The 22,690-nt window shown below is 36.9% G+C and overlaps 3 protein-coding genes and 1 non-coding gene across 4 annotated transcripts; 2 read left to right on the top strand and 2 right to left on the bottom strand.

Annotated features, from left to right (window-relative positions):
- Nucleotides 1-3,140: 3,140 nt before the first annotated feature.
- On the bottom strand, nucleotides 3,141-4,879 carry LOC121968645 (glycine cleavage system H protein 2, mitochondrial-like). Its single transcript, XM_042518954.1, has 4 exons — nucleotides 4,758-4,879; nucleotides 3,948-4,036; nucleotides 3,693-3,863; nucleotides 3,141-3,269 (listed from the first exon to the last, which is right to left on the bottom strand). Exons 1-4 carry the CDS (start codon nucleotides 4,834-4,836, stop codon nucleotides 3,141-3,143), a joined length of 468 nt encoding a protein of 155 aa, XP_042374888.1. The 5' UTR covers nucleotides 4,837-4,879.
- A 5,220-nt stretch (nucleotides 4,880-10,099) lies between these two features.
- TRNAN-GUU lies at nucleotides 10,100-10,173 on the top strand. Its single transcript has one exon. It is a non-coding gene; the product is annotated as a tRNA-Asn (tRNA).
- Nucleotides 10,174-10,658: 485 nt separating this feature from the next.
- LOC121967856 (UDP-galactose transporter 1-like) lies at nucleotides 10,659-15,295 on the bottom strand. Its single transcript, XM_042518347.1, has 5 exons — nucleotides 14,981-15,295; nucleotides 12,642-12,891; nucleotides 12,352-12,559; nucleotides 11,185-11,416; nucleotides 10,659-11,102 (listed from the first exon to the last, which is right to left on the bottom strand). Exons 1-5 carry the CDS (start codon nucleotides 15,089-15,091, stop codon nucleotides 10,887-10,889), a joined length of 1,017 nt encoding a protein of 338 aa, XP_042374281.1. The 5' UTR covers nucleotides 15,092-15,295; the 3' UTR covers nucleotides 10,659-10,886.
- Nucleotides 15,296-20,171: 4,876 nt separating this feature from the next.
- Nucleotides 20,172-22,219, top strand: LOC121967855 (protein DETOXIFICATION 54-like). Its single transcript, XM_042518346.1, has 2 exons — nucleotides 20,172-21,221; nucleotides 21,496-22,219. The coding sequence occupies exons 1-2, from the start codon at nucleotides 20,283-20,285 to the stop codon at nucleotides 22,039-22,041; spliced, it is 1,485 nt and encodes a 494-aa protein (XP_042374280.1). The 5' UTR covers nucleotides 20,172-20,282; the 3' UTR covers nucleotides 22,042-22,219.
- The last annotated feature ends 471 nt before the right edge of the window (nucleotides 22,220-22,690 follow it).

The following is a 22,690-nucleotide window of genomic DNA, read 5'->3' as shown; positions in this document are numbered from 1 at the left end:
TAATTTGGAATCTTCTTCAAAACATTGCATCATTATACAATGTATTTTTGACAAAATAATCATTGAATAGATTACGATCAACAACTTCACGATTACGATTGATCACATTGTGATCAGGAATTGAGCTTCGATGCATGCTTTGGTTGTTCTCTTCTTTGAGATAATTCAAGATAATTTGATTGTTGGCAAAAATCACTTGAGCTGCTATTAAATATGGAGAACACCTTGAAGGAGTTTCAACAATTAGTGAATTCTCAACAGATGGAAAGTAAAAAAATTAGAAGCTCTATTAAATTCTAGTGGATCCTGACTCCGAGCAGAGATCACTGTAAAAGATAAAGCCTTATCGGACCTGGCCAGAAAGACCACTCTGTTGGAGGAACTGAGATTCTCCCATGCTTCGGGCATGGCTAAACAAACTAAAGAGTTATCTTCCAAAGATATGTTGATTCTAGAACAACAACACAACTTGGACACATAAGAAGCCCGGCTAGAATCATTGTAAGTTGAATCGGATTCTGCTAAGTCTGAGCTGTTATTTTTCAAGGTTGAGGAGAAAGAGCGGTTTGAGATAAGGAGAAAGGCCTATCTCGAATCTCAAGAATTTGGGGTAATGTTTGGCGACCAGATTGCAAATATCCTTACTTTGGGAGTTGAGGAGATGGTTCTGTTGGGATGTATACTATAAGCCTAGCTTTTGTATGAACATCTGTTTTGAAATATTTTGAAATGAGAATCACTTTGGTCAAATGTCTGCATTTTATATTTATATATATGTCAATGCAGTTGTTCATTTAATTTATATTGTAGATAACATGGTGTGTTGTGTCACACAGAAGATCATGTTATCAGTTTCTTATAAATTATAAATAGTAGCTCACAACAAAGATGGATTGAGACAACCATTAGAACGATTGTAGTGTAATTTGGTATTAGTCTGTCTTGACTATAAAATTACACTAGTACACTTTGTGTGTATTGAGCAGGATCGTTTGAGGTTGTTCGATTTGTACTTACTACATAAAAGAACATAACCATTGTTATTATGAATGTGTGTCCTCTTAATCTTGATATAATAACAAGCACGTATACTTAGTATTTATTTCTTTAACTTATCAATGGGTGAGATTTATTTGTTAAATCAATAGGCTCAATGAGTTGGGAGATAGTTTTATTTATATGACGTGTTGTTGATTATAGAAGAAAATTGTGTCCTAATTATTTAGGCTGCTAATGCCCCCTTGAGGAGCTCATAAGGATTATCATGTAAACCCTGCAGGTAGACTTAGTCTTGCATGATAATAAAGTTGAGTGGTACTACTCTTGGAATCAGATGTTAATTAATTGGGTTGTCAGTAACTCAATTAATTAATGGACATACGATATCTTAAACACAGGGAGATTAACGCACTCATGATAAGAATGAGCTCATATTATAATATGAGATTGGTGCAGTAATTCAATAATAACCCTTTAGTGGTATGAGTTATTATTGATGGACTTGGATTGGGTGTTCGGACTGAACACAGGAAGCTCAAACCCATCAGGAGGCCTAAACCAATTCCTCCTCTAGGTCCCTGTTGTAGCCTCTATATAAAATCTTGCATCCACCCATCCATAACTTGCACTACAAGAAAAAAGCTGATAGACAACACTTTAAAAGTGTTGTCTATGTAAAGATAATGTTTTAAAAGCGTTGTTATTTGTAACAAAAACAACACTTTAAAAACATTGTTGTTTGTAACAAAAACAACGATTTCACAATGCTTTAAAAGCGTTGTCATTTTTTACAAAGACAACGATTTTGCAACGCTTTAAAAGTGTTATTTTTTTAAAATAAAAAATCATATTTGTTTTTCTATTTACAAAACCATTGTTTTTATATTTACAAAACCATTATTTTTCTTTGATTTTGCTATAGAAATGAAATCAACCATAACTTAACAAAATGAACAAAGTCATGACACATCAAAACTAGGTAAAGTATATATATATATATATATATATATATATATATATATAGGCAGAGATAGATACACAGTGTACATAAAAATCAAGTACATAATTCTCAAAATGATGATACTACTGTTAACATGATTTGAACAAGATTTGAAAATAATTAACATGTCCAAATTCGAAGATAGTTCCCAAAATGATAGATATATTGATTAACACAATCGTTAACCCAACATTATCTAGATTTGAAAATAATTGACATGTGAAACCAATCCATCTTCAGTTGGATACCTCCATTCAATACCAACCTTGCAATTCTAACAAAAAATAATTATAGCAATAAGATATAACCAATTTGGCATAATCAAACATGCAATATCATAGAGAAAAATATCATCTAACAATTAAGAACTACTGAACACTGTACCATTGGTTATGTGATAACCAGTTCTGTGAATCAACTACTGCTAATTAGAAATTAAAAATCAACTCTTGCTAAACAGAAATCAGAAATGCATCACAATTTACAGCTTACTACAAATAAAGGGTTACATGTGGGTGAGGCGATTCCTGGTGAAGGATAAGCTTCGCAAGCTACTTGAGCCAGTTTATCTTGGTGAGCCTAGGCACGCAAATCAACCAGTACAAAGTGAGATGGGCAATCCAGTCAATTAAGCCTAGCTCAATAATGTCATCAAAGAGTTAATCAATAAGGTAGGGAATGAACATGGATTAACAGAAAAATAAAATCTAAAAAAAACTTATATTTATTTCAGATAATTTATGATCTATGAATCTGAATGCTTCATGGAATACACAATTGCAATTTTTTCCCAAAAAAAAAAAGAAAAATACCATTTCATATTTGATATGAAGGAAACATATATATGAAATGTCTTTCTTGTAAGTTGCAAAATGAGAAAGGAATTGGGCCAATTCACAGGCAGGATTTTCCTAGTCTTTATGTGATCAAATATAAATTTGCATCAAAAAAGTTTTGCAGATATGACACGAAAATAACAACACATTATTTATTATCTCAAAAAAGGTTAAATGCCAAAAAAATGCAGATAGACGAGTCATTTAAAAATCAAATTCAGCCAAAGTTTCTATGGAAATGACTCAATGAAACCTTGAGAGACATCTGACCAGAGGCAATGAATTGATTTTGAAAATGAATATCCTCAATGCTTTGCATCCTCTTCCTCGTAGAGCTTTGAGTATTGTTCAGAATCCATCAATGAATTCACTTCTCCATCATTGCTCAATTTGACCTTTACGATCCAGTCATCCTCGAATGGGCTTGCATTAACCTTTTACAAAGATAAATGATAGTATCTTAGTATTATCTAATGAATTAAGTGAATGCGTCATAGTTAAAAGACATGAATGTTAAGAAAAAAAAAGAGTATTCATAAAGTTCCAAGTATCATCCGAAAAGTACTTGAGAGTTGGTCGTCTATCATAAATAGAAAGCTAAGAAGATACTTCAAGTAGTGACACACTAAGTAAACAATAACATAGCAATATATAATGCTTAGATTCTTAAAAGCCTTTAATTACATTCTAACACATGGAATATTCTGTTTTGACAACACATATGTTCATCTTCATTTCACATTCAGTATTGACTACTGCTTCTTTAGATGATCAAAAACAATAAAATGTGACAAGTATGAAAAAATAAAAGTATTTATTTTATAGATTAATTAACAACTAATTTTCTTGAAACTCACCAACCTAGGAGAATCATTTAACTCAGTATTGACTTCAACAACTTCTCCATAAACAAGAGACATTACATCAATGGTTGCCTTGACACTCTCAACTGCACCAAAATATTTGCTCTGCTTCATATAGGAACCAACTTCTAGCAATGCAATATACACAACATCACCTAAATGATCCTGTAAGGAAACACCACATCGATCTTGAAATTAATAAGAAGATGACATTGATACTTGATGGAACTAATCTGAAAATCAAATCACCTGAGCATGGTCAGTTATTCCTATTGTTGCAAAAGAGCCATCAACTTTAACCCACTCATGTGTGTTAGCATATTTCAAATCTTTAATAACTGTAAGTAAATAGGTTGAGTCTTGTACATTTTTAAAATGATTATTTAATATAAGGAAAAGTTGTGAGGAGTGTATCGACTCTCTTATACCCGTCCTTAAACTTCATTAGAAAGGTCAAATACATCATGCCACTAAATTATTTAGATGTTATTTAGATCTTTATATTTGATCTTTAAACATATAGGATTTACAATGACTACTATCTCCATTTCCCCACATAAATTTTAAAAATGAAACTTCCATAGCTTCTTATACTTCAGGATCTAAGGCTTCCAGAATAGATCATCTATCATCAAATACAATACGTTTTTTTTCCTAATAGAAACAGTTGAATCTCGCCATTAATGATGCATCTCCATGCTCTATTTTGCTCACATCCATATCAAAAATAAACTAACTAATGAAGAAAGAGATGAATCACCTATTAGAAATAGCAACAAAATCTGGCCAGACCAACCTAAACTAAATTTCACAACTACATCCAGAGGAGATTTACCAATCACAATAGCATCATGCGATACAGATCTAGAGGAGTAAAAAAGCAAGAAGCAAATCTACCAAAGATGCCCCAACGCTCCTTTTTCTGGGGGGGGGGGGGGGTTGTGCCATATCTCAATCTCAATCCCTCTTCCCCATCTTGTTCATTTCACCATCAACAAAGATCTCTAGAACATGAAACCAAGTGGAAAACTCTGAGGTTTCAGCAGATCAAAGACGTACCTATGGACAAGGCTCTAGGGCAGGTGGAGATCTTGAGGTAGGAGGTGGCCCTCAAAGCCCACAACAACCTAGATGTCATTGCTATGATCTTGAGGTAGGATGATGCACACTGCTAGGAGGCCCAGCTGCAATGCAACGGTGTGCCCATCATTGAAGATGGGTCCAAGGTGGTCGTCGCCTCGATAATCGCATCCCACTTGCCTGTCAGATCTTGGAGGAGGGAGGATAGAGATCGACCAAGGGAGAATGCCGACGGAGGAGGGAGGAGAAGGGAGAAGAGAAGAGCCGGTTGGAGGCAGTAAAAAGGAAAGGATAGGAGGAGGTGATGAAGAGAGAGGGATTTGGAAAGACATATAGGGTTTAGGATGGTTTAGACATAAAAATAAAAATAAGAGGGAATAGAAAAACACGGTGGGAAAAATTAAGACGGAAGAGAAAAACGGTGAAAGAAAAAAATGCGACGACATAATAGACAATGCTTTTTAAAAAACATATTGTTTTTTATCAAAAAAAAAAAATAATAAATAAAATAATAGATAACGCTTATTTGGAAAAGCGTTGATTTTAATAAGAATAAAAAAATTTAGACAACGCTTTTCACTAAAGTGTTGTAGGAAAAAAAAAAGACAACGTTTTTTGTAAAAAGTGTTGTCTATTAGCTTTTTTTTTTGTAGTGTTGGTTTGGTTTAACTTGATTTTGTTTAACTTAACTTGGTTTGGTTTAATTTGGTAACCAAGTTAAATCAAATCAAATTAAACCAAACCAAGTTAAGTTACCAAGTTAAACCAAACCAAGTTAAGTTACCAAGTTAAACCAAACCAAGTTAAGTTAAACCAAATCAAGTTAAGTTAAACCAAATCAAATTAAGTTAAACTAAACCAAGTTAAACCAAACCTAGTTAAACCAAATCAAGTTATGGATGAGTGGATGCGAGACTTTATATAGAGGCTACAACAGAGACCTAGAGGAGGAATTGGTTTAGGTCTCTTGATGGGCTTGGGCTTCTTGTGTTCGGCTCGAACATCCAAGTCAAGTCCATCAATAATAACTTATACCACTAAAGGGTTATTATGGAACTATCCCACCAATCTCATATTACAATATGGGCTCCTTCTTATCATGAGTGCGTTAATCTCCCCGTGTTTAAGATATCGTATGTCTGTTAATTCAATGAGTTACTGACAACTCAATTAATTAACATTTGATTCCAAGAGTAGTACCACTCAACTTTATTATCATCCCGGACTAAGTCCACCTGCAGGGTTTACATGATAATCCTTATGAGCTCCTCAAGGGGACATCATCAGCCTAAATAATTAGGACACAGATTCCTTCTATAATCAACAACACGCCATATAAATAATACTATCTCCCAACTCATCGGGTCTATTGATTTAACGAATAAATCTCACTCATTAATAAGTTAAATAAATAAATACTAAGTATACGTGCTTGTTATTATATCGGGATTAAGAGGACGCACATCCATAATAACAGAGGTTCTGTTCTTTTATGTAGTCAGTATAAATCGAACAATCTCAAATGATCCTGCTCAATACACACATAGTGTACTAGTGTAATTTTATAGTCAAGACAGACTAATACCAAATTACACTACAATCGTTCCAATGGTTTGTCCCAATCTATCTTGGTTGTGAGCTACTATTTATAATTTATAAGGAACCGATAACATAATCTTCTGTGTGATACCACACACCATGTTATCTACAATATAAATTAAATGGACAACTGCATTGACATATATATAAATATAAAATACAGACATTTGACCAAAGTGATTCTTATTTCAAAATATTTCAAAATAGATGTTCATACAAAAGCTAGATTTATAGTATACATCTCAACAGAAATATATTTACCTTGTGTTAGTGCTCGCGCGGGTTTTGCCTATCGAGTCTCGTTGGGCTTTATGATAGGCGATCGACCTTTGCTAGACCAATTACAAAGATTGCTTAGGAATGTATGTCTTTAAACTCAACGGAGCGTTGCTTGCCAAGTGCTCTTAGGTTTATTACCCCTCTGTTATTTTAACTTGGCCGATATTTTATGCTTGGTCATCCTTCTACTGCTGAGTGTATCAATGCGTGCTACTCCCTCGTTTGTGGTAATTCGTTCAGGATTATACTATCGACCAGACCTACATTCTCGGTCGATATTTCCTACTCGATCGAGACTTCCTTGTTGGACATAAGCGCGCCTATTAGTATTTCACTCACTTGGGTTTGTCGGATCTCACATACCTATTTATATTATGTGCTCTATTGTTTTTATCCCGACATATCTAAAGAGGACGATAGAGATTTACTTACCGAGAGCATTTATCTTGACCGAACCTCCTTACTTCCTCTTTCTTCTCCTTATATCCCCTTTCACGTTATTACTCGAACTCCACTCCTTATAACCCATATCACATATGATGTGTGCGTACCTCGCCATCGGAGAGGACCCCGCATTTATATATGATCATCTCTATAACATTTGCAATCATGAGATGACAAAGAATGTCGGGTGTCAGAAATTTTCAAGCAAAGGAATATATTCATCCTAAAAGGCGTATACCAGTCTGAGGAATCTTCCGTCACTCATGTGCACCCTTTTGGTAATTGACGTAATTAATGAGGTGGTTGAAGGAGCATGCTATCATAATGTGTCAGTTAAAGGAAAGTATAATCATCTTCGAGGAAGGCTTAATAAGAGACATGTGTCATTATAGAAGAATATTCTTTGATAAATGACTATTATTCTTTGATAGGTTGTTAAAATTCTCTGACAATGTTCTCCCCTGGATATATCCTTGCCGAAAGGTTTAGCCGACCGACCACTTAATCGGGCGACATATCGATATGTATAACAAAGCTACTATTTTTTGTAAGAATGCTCTATCTTTAGAGCCGCTTAAATATATGTTGTGTGATGCTGAAGATCTAAGTATGAAATAACAAAGAAATGAGTCCCATAGGTCCGAGCGGTTCTATGATAATTTGGCCATATGAAGGGATATCGATGCATGCTTCTGGAGAATAGGTTACTGGGCCCCAAGTGTAGGATCATAAATAACGCTAGAGGGGGAGGGGGGGGGGGGGGGGGGGGAATAGCAATCGTGAAAATCGATAGCGAATTAATCAAAATATGCAGCAGAAGAAAAAATAAACCAATACTAACAAACCGAGTTTTACTTGGTTTGGAGCCTTCGATGACTCCTACTCCAAGGCTCGCACTCGTCGAGTGATTTCGTTAGACAATATACTAACAGTTCACAAAAGATTATAGGAGTTAAGTACAAGAACTGGAAATAAAAGTTATCAACAACAACAATAAAATGGAAAAGTCTTGGTCGTCGGTTGTCGGTGGAGTGTAGCAGCGTTGCGAGAGCTTTTTTGGAGCACCGAGCAAGAAGTAAACTAGTAGTGATTGTCGTCCTAAAGCTCTGGGTCGAGGGCCTTTAAATAGGTCCATTCCGGGCGTCTGGAACCCTTCTGGGCGCCTAGACCACGTGGCTCGGTCAATCGACACTCTCCGCGTAAGCTTGTGGATGAGTTTTCAAGTTCGAGCGCTTGGACCGAGTCCGGGCACCCGGACTGCCTGGGCGCCCACGACCGTCCAGACTCCGGGCTCCCGGATCCCTTCCGAGTGTCTGGAGTCCTTTCTCCAACAACCTTCTTCTTACAAGAAAAGGTTAGTTCAGACAGTCAAAGATTATATCTATCCTGCAAAACAGAGTTAACACAACATAGTAGATAGGGTAGTAATTAGATCTTGTCTCCTCGAGACCAAGATCTAGTCAAGATCTCAACTTAGGCTTCCCAAATGGATCTAAGTTGAATCGACGCCTACAGTTCCCTCACGAGAAATGCGCCCTCACCGAGTCATACTCCTTTAGTGGCTTACCTTTATTTACCTGCCAAATATCTGGTCCTTTAGACCTGTTTGGACTTTCTCTGGCCTTGCTTAGTATCTGACTAAGATGATCTACTAAGGCTTGCCTGTAACACTGAGTTAGCACGATAGATATAAAAAATGGTAAGAAAAAATAGTGTTAGCATTATTAATAATTCGCTGGTCCGATCGACCGCCAGTCGATCACATATTGCTTAGGGTTACCTCCCCCTAGGGATGCCCAACTTCGCTCACTAGGATTTCCATTGCCTGACTTCACTCACCAGGACTTCCACCACCTAGTTTCACTTACTAGGACTCGACTTCACTCACCAGGACTTCCACCACCTAGCTTCACTCACTAGGACCCGACTTTATTCACCAACACTTCCACCACCTAGCTTCACTCACCTACATATCTTTTGGTTATGACTTACCTTTGCTAGTCAATTTTCTCTTCCAAATCCTCAGTTAAAATGACCATACTAAGGTACATTGTCAAACATCAAAACCCTAGAGGTCGATTACACCAACACCAAGAGACCCGACCAACCTTTTGGTCAGTCATCCTTACCACTAGGGACTGGTTTTTGGTGACTGAAATAATATCTTGAGCTATTTACATCTAGTCAGATTTTTTCTAAGAGCTACCTGACATACTCCATGGGTCTGAGGATATCGAGCCATGTAATTCTAGTTACCTTTTTACCTAGTTGACGGTATATAGGAGGGCGGGAGAATGAGTAGTAAAGGCCACATGTTTGGCTGATTGTATATGAAGTTGCACTCTGAATAAAGGCTATTATTGAGATCTGATCGAATATGTTCCCGACCATCCTTTAGGCAAGCCAGTCTTCTTTTCGACCTAGACGAATAATGAGCGATCGGATATACACTTCCTTTGTGTCCCTCAGGTTTGATCAGTCATTGGCTCGATAGTTCTTGGACTGAGGGGCCTTAGTATTAGGCGAGAGGCTAAGCCCTGTTCAAGGGTGACCCTTTGACTGCCACCTTTCCTTAACTTAGACCGCCACCTCACCTTGACTTTATCTTCCATGTCAACCTGGGGCCCGCCTTTAACACCTCGTATTAGTGATACAATATGGTTAGATATTTAGAACCATCGAAGCACATAAACGGGAAAATGCACGCTGCAAACAGTCCAAAAGTCTAGAATCTTACAAATATGTCATAGTTGGGGATCGAACTATGAGTATATAAATGACAACCTGAATATCTTACTATGATACTATAGCCCCAGGAATAATTAAAACTTAGATAAGTGTTAATTAAAACTTAGATAAGTGTTAATTAAAACTTAGTAAAGTAAATAACTATAATATACATGCTTGTTTTGAATTTGTTTATGTATTTAAGCGTTCCATTTTTGTTCTAATATATTTTTATTGTTTATAATATATAAAATGAATTACAAAATCAAGTTGCTGGAATAGCTCAGTTGGTTAGAGCGTGTGGCTGTTAACCACAAGGTCGGAGGCTCAAGCCCTCCTTCTAGCGCCTAAATTATTTTTGATTTTATCAAAAAGTATATAATGACTAATAAGTATATTAATTATTATTATTAAAAGACGTGACCTCCCATGAGTGTGTCTGATGAGCAGGCATCTCAGATTCGAGTCGGTATTTGCCGTTGAGGATTAATGATTCAAAAAGCTCGATACTTAAATTATAAATAAATTTATAAAATAAAACGACCACGATGAGTGACACAATGACAAGAAATTCTCAGTTAGTCCAAAGAATCTGTTAGATTTTCGAATTTGTGAATGAACCCTAGAGTGATTTCTCCTTTGTACAATCTCCTTCAAAGGCTTAGAGTTAGGTCATTGTTATATTATTCCTCGCAGTTTGGGAAATTTAATCAACTAATCGTCTCACATCATTTTGTAGAACTCAGGTGGATAGAGAATAGAATAAGCTGCACAACATTTGTAAAATTTAAGAGCAGTTTGGCGACACTAATCCTCAAAGCATTCTGCAAATAAATAAATGAAACGATATGCTTAATCAGGAACCATGAGTAAAACTATCAGAATAACGTGTAGAACATAAAACAAAGAAAATTGGAGGTCTACTTTTTAACACCAAAAGAGCAGCTAGTGCCAGTAACTCAAATCTGGGTAGGCAGTAACATCTGTGGGATCTTAACCTTTACTCTTCTGATCTAAGAACTATCGATGCAGATCTACAACTCATCAATGCACAGACCACTAAAGCTTTTCTTGCTTATCATTTACAAGCGGAAGTAGCTCCATTTGACTTCGAGGTGTATGAGGTGTTCCGGGAATTGCAGACTGCTGAGAGAGCTTGTGCCTGACGTATCCATAGAACGTGCAGCCTAACAGAGTCACGGCACATCCGAATGCATTCATAACAGAGATTGGATTTCTGAAAATAAGCCATGAAACTAATACGGCAACAGCAACCTGTGGTAGGATGTCTTCTTTTAGGAACAGACGATGAAAGGAAATGGAGAGGAACTCATGTGAACATGAAAGTTTAACTCACTTTGAGATTGCCGGCAACATTGAATGTCACAGCTGTAGTTGAATGTATGACGTAGAAGATTGAGAAGTTAAGGCAAAAGGCTGAAACTCCTGAGCCAAAAATGATGAGCAAAGATGAAAATATAGATTCATGAGTGTAGAACCAGTTGACCACTCCAGCTCCTTCGAGTATCAATGCAGGAAGAGACAGTATCATAGTTGCGAAAGGTGCCATATAGTACACCGTGTTTATGCTACAACAAAGACAATGAGTTAAGATGATTGACCGGCAAAAAAGATAGGTGTGTATATATAATATCTTAAATTTAGTAAATTAAACAATTTTGACGGTCTGGCTTTAGCACCATACATTTAACACAAACTTTGAAAAACACGTTAATCCAAATAAATCTACAAACTTATAGGTACAAGTTGCATGAGAGGGAAAATCTTTGTTGCTTAGGACCAATTAAAATGTGATATTATCACAAACATAGTAAGCTAAGTCCAATTCCCTGTTTTATTTTTTTTCAATTGTCACAAAGCAAAAAAAAAAATTGAAATGATATTAGAAACGGATTTCTTAAGTGAAATGAACAAAACAGAGTCCCAAGTAATAGGTAATTTATAAGATTCAGTATTGGATGCTAAAGTGATGCAAGGACATCTTCAAGGCTAAAAGCATAGTTTATCATGCAAGCATTGTGAAGAATAACATAACATCTCCTATTCCAGTTTTTCCCTTTTTCTTTTCTTTTCTTTTTCCTTGTAGTATGTGTGTGTGTGTGTGTGTGAAAGCCAAGTCTATATGGGCTAAGGAAGTTGTCCAACCCAAAACCCTGGAAACAACTTTTGAGGTCTATACCAACTCAGTAGCTGACATCTTCATCTCCTTGTCTACAAATGAACATATGGTTTCTTTATAGATAAACTGTCTACAGATAATACTTGGAACAAGTGATGCAGTGTAGTTTTGTTGAATGAAAATAACATCCAATCATTAAATCTGACAACTTGCAACATTTATAATTAGAATTCCACAATATAATTCAGCATACAACAGTCACTCTTAGAAGAAATATACAGCAGAGAGAAAACGTAAAAAAGATGAAGGGCTAAACCATTTATTTATAAACTCTGGCTCTCAAGATCAGACACTTCATTTAACTATAAAAAGAACATTGAGTACCTGTCAAATTTATATCCATGAAGAAGAGACTCTGCTAGAATTGTCTTTGTTGATGTAGCAAGGCAGCCAAATAAGGCAGCACAAAATCCAAATGTATTGAAGCTAAGCTCTGTCATGGAGGTTAGAAGAATCCCCCCTACGATGGGAACCAATGAAGCCCATATGCGCCAATCAAAAACTTTTCTCCATACTAACCACTGCAAAATGACTGGAAGTGTATACAAAAATTAGTAAGATGCTTGTAAATACATTCATATAGAATATTATGGCACAGAGCACAGAAAACCAACCTGTTGTTGCAGGAGTGAAGGATTTAATAGTCTGCATGAATGAAACTGGAATAAACCTCAAGCTCACATTTCCCAAGACAATATTAATGCAAAATACAAATGACATTGGGAATATCCTCCTCCAGCGATCTTCAGGTTCAACCTCAATTAGGGGTTTCATCTTTAGTAACTCAATCACAATATATGCTCCAATGGCGGAGCAGATGAAGTGGATGCATGATACTGTCAGAGGAAACTTAAAATCTAGATTCTGTGAAGACAGATATGAATTTTAGAGCCAACAACATAAACAAATAAATAAAACACAGAGAGTCAAATTGGAGAACAAGTACCCTTATACTAACTGTATATGTTTTTCTAAACGATGTGACTTGCAACAGATGGAATGAACACTGACAAACTTGGAACAAGGCAAGGCAACAGTTTAGGTGCCCTATATATATATATATATATACATACAACTCAAATCTGAGTCTGATTAAGTGCCCACTAGTCACTACCAAGCCATTTTATACAAGGTAGTGATCAGGTGGGCAATCCAATTAAGTGCCTGTTGCCATCCTAAATTATTTAGAGCCTCTAAGTAATCTTAGGAGGAGAATCTGAAGTCAAATAAGAATGAAGGCAAAATAGCTGGAAAATAGAGAAGCATAATGAAATATATTTAGAAAGAGGATGTGAAGTAATGCATGTGTGGATAACTTTATAAAAAAGCAGTAGGTGAAAGCAATAGAAAGATCCAAATAGAAGGCCGGAAATGAGTCTAGCATTGGTGCTACAAGAAAAAGGATCCAGAAAATAGGACATATTACCAAACATATACTCTGAGGCTCTTGAGTCTAAAGACAAGTGTTCAATTTAGCAGTCTATTTTATGAAAAAAGGAGGATAAACTCCATGAATCAATGATAACACAAACCCATATAATGCACCCTTAACGGATTGCCATATAAGGAAGCATTGATACTCCTCAACAGGTGCATTAATGTGGATCTAGCTGTAAGTGGCTTGGTACCACAAATTCCTTCATGAAGAACTTCTTAGACATATCCATATTGATGGGAAATGTTGGTTTGTGGTATACAAGTCCCCAATAAACTTTAAATTTAATTTATGATAGCAAAAAATAAAGCAATGAGGAGGAAACCAGTGGACAACAGCAGGAGAAGGAGAAGAAATTGGTTTCTAGTCTAGAACTGCAGATCTAGAAAACTGAAGAAAGAAACACACAACAACAACGCCTAATTCTCTAGTGGATGCTAGTTTTAAAGGGGCATAGTTTTAGACCTAGTTCACACTACACGTCTGCACCTTCTAATCAAAGCTTTTGCATTAAATGTCGATATAAGATTTTAAAAGCACTTTATTGATTACATAAAATTTAACTTGACATGTTATCTTTTAAGCATTCAAAAATTTTGAATTTTGTCACGAACTGTTGTAAGTTTTTGCAAAAACTCAAAAGAAAACCCATATTTTTTTTAAATGAAAAAAATTGTTTTATTTAGAAAATATTTTATCCAATTTAATTGAAAATGCATCATCAAATCCAAACAGTGGATAAAGATTACCTAGCATTAACATATTCAAGTAATAATTATTTACTGCTAACGGATAACATAATTTTATTCTTACCAAACGTGAGATGCTCTATTAAGAGATCAACTTACCTTGTGAAAGAGAGAATAATTACTTTTCATTTATGTTTTCCTGCTTAAGATCTCTGAGGACTACTATAAGGCTTGCAGTTTGATATAGAGAGATAGGCACTTGTTTGTATCATGGGGTGTAGATCTGGACAAATTTGCGTGAGAGGCTACTTGCCTTCAGGTTCTATCTTTTCAATCCTTCTCCTTCAATTTTTCCCTTTTTTTTTTCCAAATTGTTGATCATTTATTATCTGTATTTATTTCTGAACAGAGTCATTGAATTTATGCAATAGATCTAACGGAGTTGAATTAACCTAGAATTTTGATGAACCCATGCTTTCCTCTTACAAAACCACCAGATCCAGAGAGAAGATGGAATAATACAGTCAGATCCAGTTAAAACACTCTATCTAACCACAGATCAATGTAACTGTACCCCCATAACGAGCATATAAGTACATAAATTCCACAGATTCATAACCTGATACAACTTAAACCGCGAAATGGAGGAATGGATCCGATCCCCGACAAAGAACAACCGAAATCATAAAAGGAAAACTAAAAACTCAACTTTCTTCCGATCCAGAAAGAGCAAAAGAAGTACATTTATGAATCAATCGGAGAAATAAAAACGCTGATGGAGGGGGGAAAAAAGAGGAAAAATAACGGAATCGGAACGAAGGAATCACACCTGAAATATCCACTTGTTCATGATGATGACCGTGACATTAAACACCCACCACTGCAGGATCGACAGCACTGCGCGGACCGTCGCCCAATGCGACATCTTGGCCTCCTCCATCCCGCCCGCCCCCTTGAAGACTGAAAGCCCTCAGCTCGATCCCCGCCGCCGCCGAGATGGCCGAAGAATCTGAAGGATTTAAGGACGGCGACGGGGCCTCGTACCTATAAATCAAATTCCGAACGCCACCTCCTCCTCCTCCGTAGCCGAAGCGGCAGAGAGGAAAAGAAAGATCTTGAGGCGAGACGTGGAAGAACAGAAATAAAATCGTCGAGCCGTCTAAATAAATATCGTATCGTAAATTTCAATTCGCACCCTAATATGATTTTACCTTTATCTTTATTCGAAAATTAAAATTATCGAATTTTCTCGTAATTATTGTAAACTATTTTTTATTTTTCCCCCCTCAAACTCATATTAAAGATTTAATATATACATATTATAAATCAAAATTGATAGACATCATTATTGAAAAAAAAAGAAAAAAAAACCTCTTTGATATGTTTTTACTAGCTCAAGATACTTACAAAGGTATATCACAAAAAGATAACGAGATATTTTACCTTCGATTTAATAATAAAAAAATTTAAAATACAATAACATTTTTTTATTATTTTAAGCCCATGTCACATTATCGGTAAATTACCCAAAAATTTCCAACCACAATTGAAATTTTACTAGACATATTTATTTACTTCGTATTAATTTATCATATTACCCTTAATTTTTATTAAAACCCATTAATACTCATTCTTTCTCTTCCAATTCCCCACGTCAAATTCTACCCTAAACCACTAACCATTATGCCCATCAAATTCATTCGACCTTTAACACCAAAATCCCTTATATTTTTAGATAAAAAGTCTAAAATAACTTATATTTCCTACTAAATTAAGTACAATTTAATTAAAATAGAGTATATTTTCTATCCAATTCATATGGATAGAAAATATACTCGATTCTAATTAAATGATTTTAAATTTAGAAGTATTTATATCTTATTTTAGACTTTTTTACATTTTGATTCCTTAACACAAATCATCCAATTGAGAAATTCTTCATTCTTTCTCTTCCAATTCCCCACATCAAATTCTACCCTAAACATTATGCCCATCAAATTCATTCGACCTTTAACACCAAAATACCTTATTTTTTTTAGATAAAAAGTCTAAAATAATTTATATTTCTTCCTAAATTTAGCACAATTTAATTAAAATAGAGAAGATTTTTTTATCAAATTGAGTCGTGCTCATATGGATAGAAAATATATTCAATTTTAATTAAATTATGTAAATTTAAGAATATTTATATCTTATTTTAGACTTTTTTACATTTTGATTCTTTACAACAAATCATCCAATTAAGAAATTCTCAATTCATAAAATATACTCGATTCTAATTAGATAGTATTAAATTTAAAATAAATTATATTTCATTTTAGACTTTTAATACCCTTATGTTTTCTCACTATAATAATTAAAAAATATATTAGATTCTAATTAAATAATCCTAAATATAGGAGAAATTATATCTCTATGACCGAGGGCAATTAAGTAAATTGATATACATTATAGATGCAGGGAGATAAAATTTTCCTTACGACTGAAGAATAACAAATGGTTGGAGTTCATTTTTTTTTCTAATTTTTCAAAAGTGCATCATATTTTAGTTTTCATTGGAGGGTGCTAATTATAAAAATATCCTTCCCATTTATTTCAGTTCTAATATTTGATTTTCCTTATTTAAACCGAACCAAATAAAAATAATAATTATTTCATTAAGAACTTTTATACAAAATTCTATAAAAAAACTTATTTTTTTTTCAAAAAAAAATATGTCATTAAATTCTGATGATCTTTTAAATTTGTCTTTTTTTTTATTTTGAAGTTTTAATTAAAAAAATAAAAATAAAAATTTACGTTGGTTTATTTTTTTGTTAAATTTTATTTATTTATTTTTTATCATAATTAACTATAATTATGATAAAAAAATAAAATAAAATTTAATTCATATTTTATATATTTTTTTTTGAATTTTTGAATTTTTTTATGAAAGTTCTAAAATAAAAAAAAACAGAGATAAATTTAAGAGATTGTAGTTTAATGATGTAATTTTTTTTAAAAAAAATTTAAGTCATTAATAACTTTTAGATGAAATTATTTGATGAAATAATTGATTTTTAATTTTTAATTTTTTTTCTTAGTCTAATTCAGTTCAAAAAAATAAATTTTAAGATTGAAATATATAGAAAAGGTATTTTAAAAATCAGGCGTGTCTTTAATAGAAATCAAATTTGAGGCGCTTTTAGAAAAATTTAAAAAACTGAGTGCGGCGGAAAATGCGAGAAAATAATGCTAGTCAATTGTTTGAGATTCCTCGACATTCATGTCTTCTTTGTCTCGCCACATGCAATCTTGGAATGATAGGTTGGATGTAATTTCATGGAATTTGATAGAGGATTTAACATCCGATCTGAATCAAAAAGGGTATAAAGAAATTATCAAGACTTGATACCCTATTCTGAATATCCGATTAAATAATATATATACATATATTAAAGATTTTTTTTTCAAAATTAATTTACTATTTTTGTTGATATTAGGAAGAGACTATATAGATGTTTAATTTTTTTTAATTATATATATATTTTTAAATAAGATGTTAATTTTAATATATTTTTATTGAATGATAATAATTGGATAAAAGAAGAAAAAATAAAATTATATATATCCGATCTTTTAATAGGTATGGGTATATTCATCGAAGATTCTATATCCGATGGATATAAGGACAAAGGATATAAAATTTAATCCGAACCTGATCCATTATCGTCCCTAATAGATTATAATATGCTAACGAATATTCTCCCAATGCATCGCGCTTTTTTGATAAAAAATTCTCTTTAAATAGAAAGCACAATGAAAAAATATTTACTTCTAGATTCTCCGCTATGTATATTTCTGTGGTAACGTGACGAACACCCAATTCTAATCCACAAAACGACGAGGCAATACAATTTAGTGGTCATGGTGATGTGGCAAGGGCCAATCAAATAGTTGGTGGGGGAGAGGCGGAATGGACCACTCAGATGGTAGGTTGGGAAGAGAGTGTCTTGAGAAGACAACCCACCACATTATTCGAGCTTGATGCGTGCCCACCAACTAACGCTTTACCGTCTTAGAAATCTAACTAAATAAATATTTTTTTTAAAAAAAATATGAAACTAAATGTATTTTAGATATGGAAGTACCCTTATTTTTGGGCCTTGGGCCTCAAAAATCATGCCTTTTTATAATTAATAGGATTGGCTATGGAATAAATCTCAATTTTTATTATGAATTATTCATATTTGTATTTTGTTTCCTAGCAAACGCTACCATTAAAAAAAAAAAAAAAATTCTCCGAGAGGATGCGTCGGAAAATTACTGTTAAGTGATTAGAAGATGAAAAGAGTTTTCCACCCAAGACATGTGCCCATCAAAAATTGATATCTATCTCACCGCAGCAAATGTTCTATCCAACTAGGCACCTATTATTATTTTTTTAAGAATCATGGATATTTACTTTAATCAATTCTTCTTCGTGTGTTAATAAACAATGACTACTATGATATATTATATTTCTATATCAATAATTATATTATTTTTTAAACAATTGAAAAATCATTTCCACCATGTAGCTCATTGTACAATAGGTTGTGAGACAGAGCCAAGGTGGGCTGATGGTGACCATCATCCCTCCCCTCCGCTCAATTTTTTAATGCAAAATGTATCAGAGATATAGAAATAGCGGAGCGAATAAGAGGTAATAATATCTTTCATGTCTCTCAATATGAAATTTCTGATTCTATACTGATATTTATGTAATATAAATTACTAAAATTCTTTGTTCGTTACCTATTTTTCCTTTGTTTAAATATAAGATGAAGTTGAGTTTTGACAAGTTTCTCTGGGTACCCATCGCATTTAACTTGACATTATCCATATTTATGAAATGAAATGGACACACATGAACAAAACTCTCTATGGATGCTTGATCACTTTATGCTACAGCTTCGAGCTGTTACCTTCATCTATATAACAAATTTGATAAAATTATTTATGCTACAGCTAGGAGTTGTCACTTTATTTTTTTTAGATTTAAAAATATATATGTTTATATAAGATTTTATAGTGACTAAATTATTTTAAAATAATTATATAATAATTTTGAAAAAAATACTTATGACCTTAATCCGGTGATGACTCGGGAGGGTTGGACTTTCTTAGCTGACTCGGTTGTCAAAGTCAATGGGTGATCAACTAAGAGACTAGCCGATCAGAAGACCCTTCATCCCCGACCGGCCAGAAGAGTTCGGAGAGGGTTGGCCGAGCCTACAACGCACCGAGACAAGGGGCACTCAAGCCGATCGGCCTAGACATAAGCGTATGAGATCAAAGAGGTGGTCGGTCGGACCGATCGAGGGGAGTCCAATCAGACTAACAGCCGACAAATAAGACGGGGGATACATGTCAACATCCTTTTGAGAGTCAGTGTCGTCAATTAGTAGTGCATATGGATAGAACATCCTTTTGGAAGTTGATGTCGTCGATTGACGGCAAGGATGGACAGAAGATCGTACGGAAGTAAATTCCGCCGCCTCGGCAGAGATGCGTTTGCTCCGTTATGGTAAGATGTCAAGGATCATTTTCTCGATGCTAGCTTTTAGGAAAAGTTTGGGGATGCGCGTCCGTCCAGAAAGCGTGTAGTCTACCCGTCAAAGCTCTATATAAGGAGAGGAGCAGCCATCCGCAGAGATACGCATAAAACGTCTCTTGAAGTCATCATTCATCACTTTCTTTTTGCTCCTATCTTTACTTGTCGGTGTATGACTTGAATATTGAAGGGTCATCACCGAAAACTTTCTCCCGACTTGACACTAATGACTTGTGATTATAAGAACACCAGATGATTCGCGAAGATAAAAAACCACCTCAGTCTTATTTTTCGACTGTCATCTCCACAATCCGGGGGCAGGATCAGACCTTTTTTTTAATTAAATTTTGAGTTTCAATGTTTGTTGGAAAAAGTTTCATGTGACCATTTTTTTTTTTCTTTTTTACTAAAAGAGAAACTAACCTCACCACCGCCCGCACCATTTAAAACCCCCCACCCCAAACTCCGTTAGCGTCATCTACAAGCGACGACGACCAGGTACGGGAAGCAGAGGAACCAGGCTTCGCCGTCTTTGCTTTGCGGAATCTGTCAACCGATGGCGGTGAGAAAACAGGAGGCGGGAGAGGGCGAGGCGGAGATCGGAGGGCAGAGGCAGTTGGTGGCGTCGGAGCTCAAGGAGCTTTGGGCAATGGCCGCTCCAATCACCGCCATGAACTGCCTAGTTTACCTGCGAGCGATGGTATCGGTGGTCTGTCTGGGTCGTCTTGGCCCTCTCGAGCTCGCCGGTGGAGCACTCTCCATCGGCTTCACCAACATCACCGGTTACTCTGTTCTCTTCGGGCTCGCCTCCGGCCTTGAGCCGCTATGCTCGCAGGCCTACGGGTCGCGTAACTGGGACTTGATCTCCCTCTCGCTTCAACGCGCCATCTTGCTCCTCCTCTTCGCCGCCATCCCCATCGCCTTCCTCTGGGTTCACCTCGGGCCCATCCTGGTTGCTCTGGGACAGGATCCCGCCATCACCGCGTCCGCCGCTACCTACTGCCTCCACTCCTTGCCGGACCTCCTCACGAACGCGCTCCTCCAGCCACTCCGCGTCTTTCTCCGCTCCCAAGGCATCACCCGCCCCATGGCCGCTTGCACTGCCGCCGCCGTCCTCCTTCACATTCCCCTCAATGTCCTCCTCGTCTTCGTCCTCCGTCTCGGCGTCCCCGGCGTCGCCCTGGCAGCCGTCATTACTAACCTCAACATGGCTGTATTCCTCCTCGTCTACCTCCGCGCCTCCTGCGCCTGCGAGCTGACGTGGCGCGGCTGGTCCCCCCGGGCGGCGCTCTGCGGCCTTACCCCCGTGCTCCGCCTCGCTCTCCCCAGCTGCCTTGGCGTCTGCCTGGAGTGGTGGTGGTACGAGATCATGACTGTGCTTGCTGGCTACCTCCCCGACCCCACCACTGCCGTCGCTGCCACATCAGTCCTCATACAGACTACCAGCCTCATGTACACTGTCCCCATGTCTCTCGCTGCCTGCGTCTCCACCAGGGTAAGCTCAGCTTCCTTCGTATATTTCCGGGAACCCCTGCTTCTTCAGTGTTCCGGCGGTCCACCGCCCTTGACATTTATTTATTTCGTCCTCTCGCTTTTCCTACTCGTCTCCTCTTGTGATATTACACTCCAAACGTGCACGTGGGTGGGAATGGGATACACCACACTCCTCTGCTCGTGAATCTCCTCGCGACCTTTGTTCTTTATTCATTTTCCCTAATTTACATCGAAATTTATTTGTAATTAATGAAATCTGGGAATCGATGCATCAGGTGGGGAACGAACTGGGAGCGGGGCGGCCCAAACGGGCGAAGACGGCGGCGCTGGTGGCTCTCGGATGCTCCGCGGCCATCGGCGTGTTGAACGTGGCGTGGACGACCCTGCTCCGCTCGCAGTGGGCGCGGGTCTTCACGGCGGACGCAGCCGTGCTGCGTCTCTCCTCGGCCGCGCTGCCGCTCGTGGGGCTGTGCGAGCTTGGCAACTGCCCGCAGACCACCGGCTGCGGCGTGCTGCGCGGTACCGCGCGCCCGTCCGTTGGTGCCCGCATCAACCTGCTCTCCTTCTACCTGATCGGGACGCCGGTGGCCGTGGGGCTCGCCTTCCGCCTCCGCTTCGGCTTCGGCGGGCTCTGGTACGGCCTCCTCACCGCGCAGGCCGTCTGCGTCGCGCTCATCCTCGCTGTCGTCCTCCTGCGCACCGACTGGGAGGTGGAGGCCCTGCGCGCCAAGAAGCTCACTGCCTCCGCCGACGTGGAAGTCGTCGCAGATCGTTCGAATGCGGAGGAGAAGCGTCGACTAATAAACAGTGCCGATGATTGACGTAGCAGCTAGTCGACACTAGAAAGTCATTGTCAAATTTTGACTGACACGTCATCTTCAGCTGTTGTTAAAAATGTAAATGTAAATGTAAAAGAAAATGGATGGAAAATGAATGTAATATATATGAGAGTTTAATCTCATATTAAAAATTTTGTGATATAAAAAAGAATTGTTTAAATTGAATCGCAATGTTGTGAACAAGAGCGTGACCGTAGGGAAGTGCAATTTTAGAATTCGAATTGTACCAAATTCAGCGACTCATGTGCAAGCGTAAGATCAGTTAATATTTTGTCACAATGATTATTTTTTTCTTTTGACGTATTAATGATTCACTTAATAACCTTGATGATAGTATCATCCGAGAGGAGGAATATATTTTAAAAAAAACCTATGTCAGAACTTCAACTGAATTTAGCTCAGGTTCCCCTTGGCATTCGGGTTTTGTTCATCTCTCGACCTACTCGAATCACTCAGTCACAACTCAACACTCAGGCTGCTTGACACTCAGCTTACTCAAGTCATTTGACAATCGGCCCACTCGAAACCTTGGTAGCTTACTCAGTCACTCGACTAGTTAATGAACTCAACAATCCGAGCACTCGGCCAACTTTGACACTCAGCCGGCTAGGACTCTCGACACTTACTGCCT

Source organism: Zingiber officinale, chromosome 3B (assembly GCF_018446385.1).
Source record: "Zingiber officinale cultivar Zhangliang chromosome 3B, Zo_v1.1, whole genome shotgun sequence".
In the NCBI taxonomy this organism is placed as follows: Eukaryota; Viridiplantae; Streptophyta; class Magnoliopsida; order Zingiberales; family Zingiberaceae; genus Zingiber; species Zingiber officinale.
Note: the sequence above shows the minus strand (reverse complement) of the source record. Positions and strands in the feature narration are given on the sequence as shown.

Coding starts and splice junctions, on each gene's coding strand:
- LOC121967856 (XM_042518347.1), bottom strand. CDS start 15,091: ATGGAGGAGGCCAAGATGTCGCATTGGGCGACGGTCCGCGCAGTGCTG. Junction 12,892..14,980: donor TGAACAAGTGGATATTTCAG/GTGTGATTCCTT, acceptor CTGTCTTCACAG/AATCTAGATTTTAAGTTTCC. Junction 11,103..11,184: donor ATGTTGCCGGCAATCTCAAA/GTGAGTTAAACT, acceptor ATCCTACCACAG/GTTGCTGTTGCCGTATTAGT.
- LOC121968645 (XM_042518954.1), bottom strand. CDS start 4,836: ATGACATCTAGGTTGTTGTGGGCTTTGAGGGCCACCTCCTACCTCAAG. Junction 4,037..4,757: donor CCCTAGAGCCTTGTCCATAG/GTACGTCTTTGA, acceptor ATTTACTTACAG/TTATTAAAGATTTGAAATAT. Junction 3,270..3,692: donor TAAATGATTCTCCTAGGTTG/GTGAGTTTCAAG, acceptor TCTTTGTAAAAG/GTTAATGCAAGCCCATTCGA.
- LOC121967855 (XM_042518346.1), top strand. CDS start 20,283: ATGGCGGTGAGAAAACAGGAGGCGGGAGAGGGCGAGGCGGAGATCGGA. Junction 21,222..21,495: donor CTGCCTGCGTCTCCACCAGG/GTAAGCTCAGCT, acceptor TCGATGCATCAG/GTGGGGAACGAACTGGGAGC.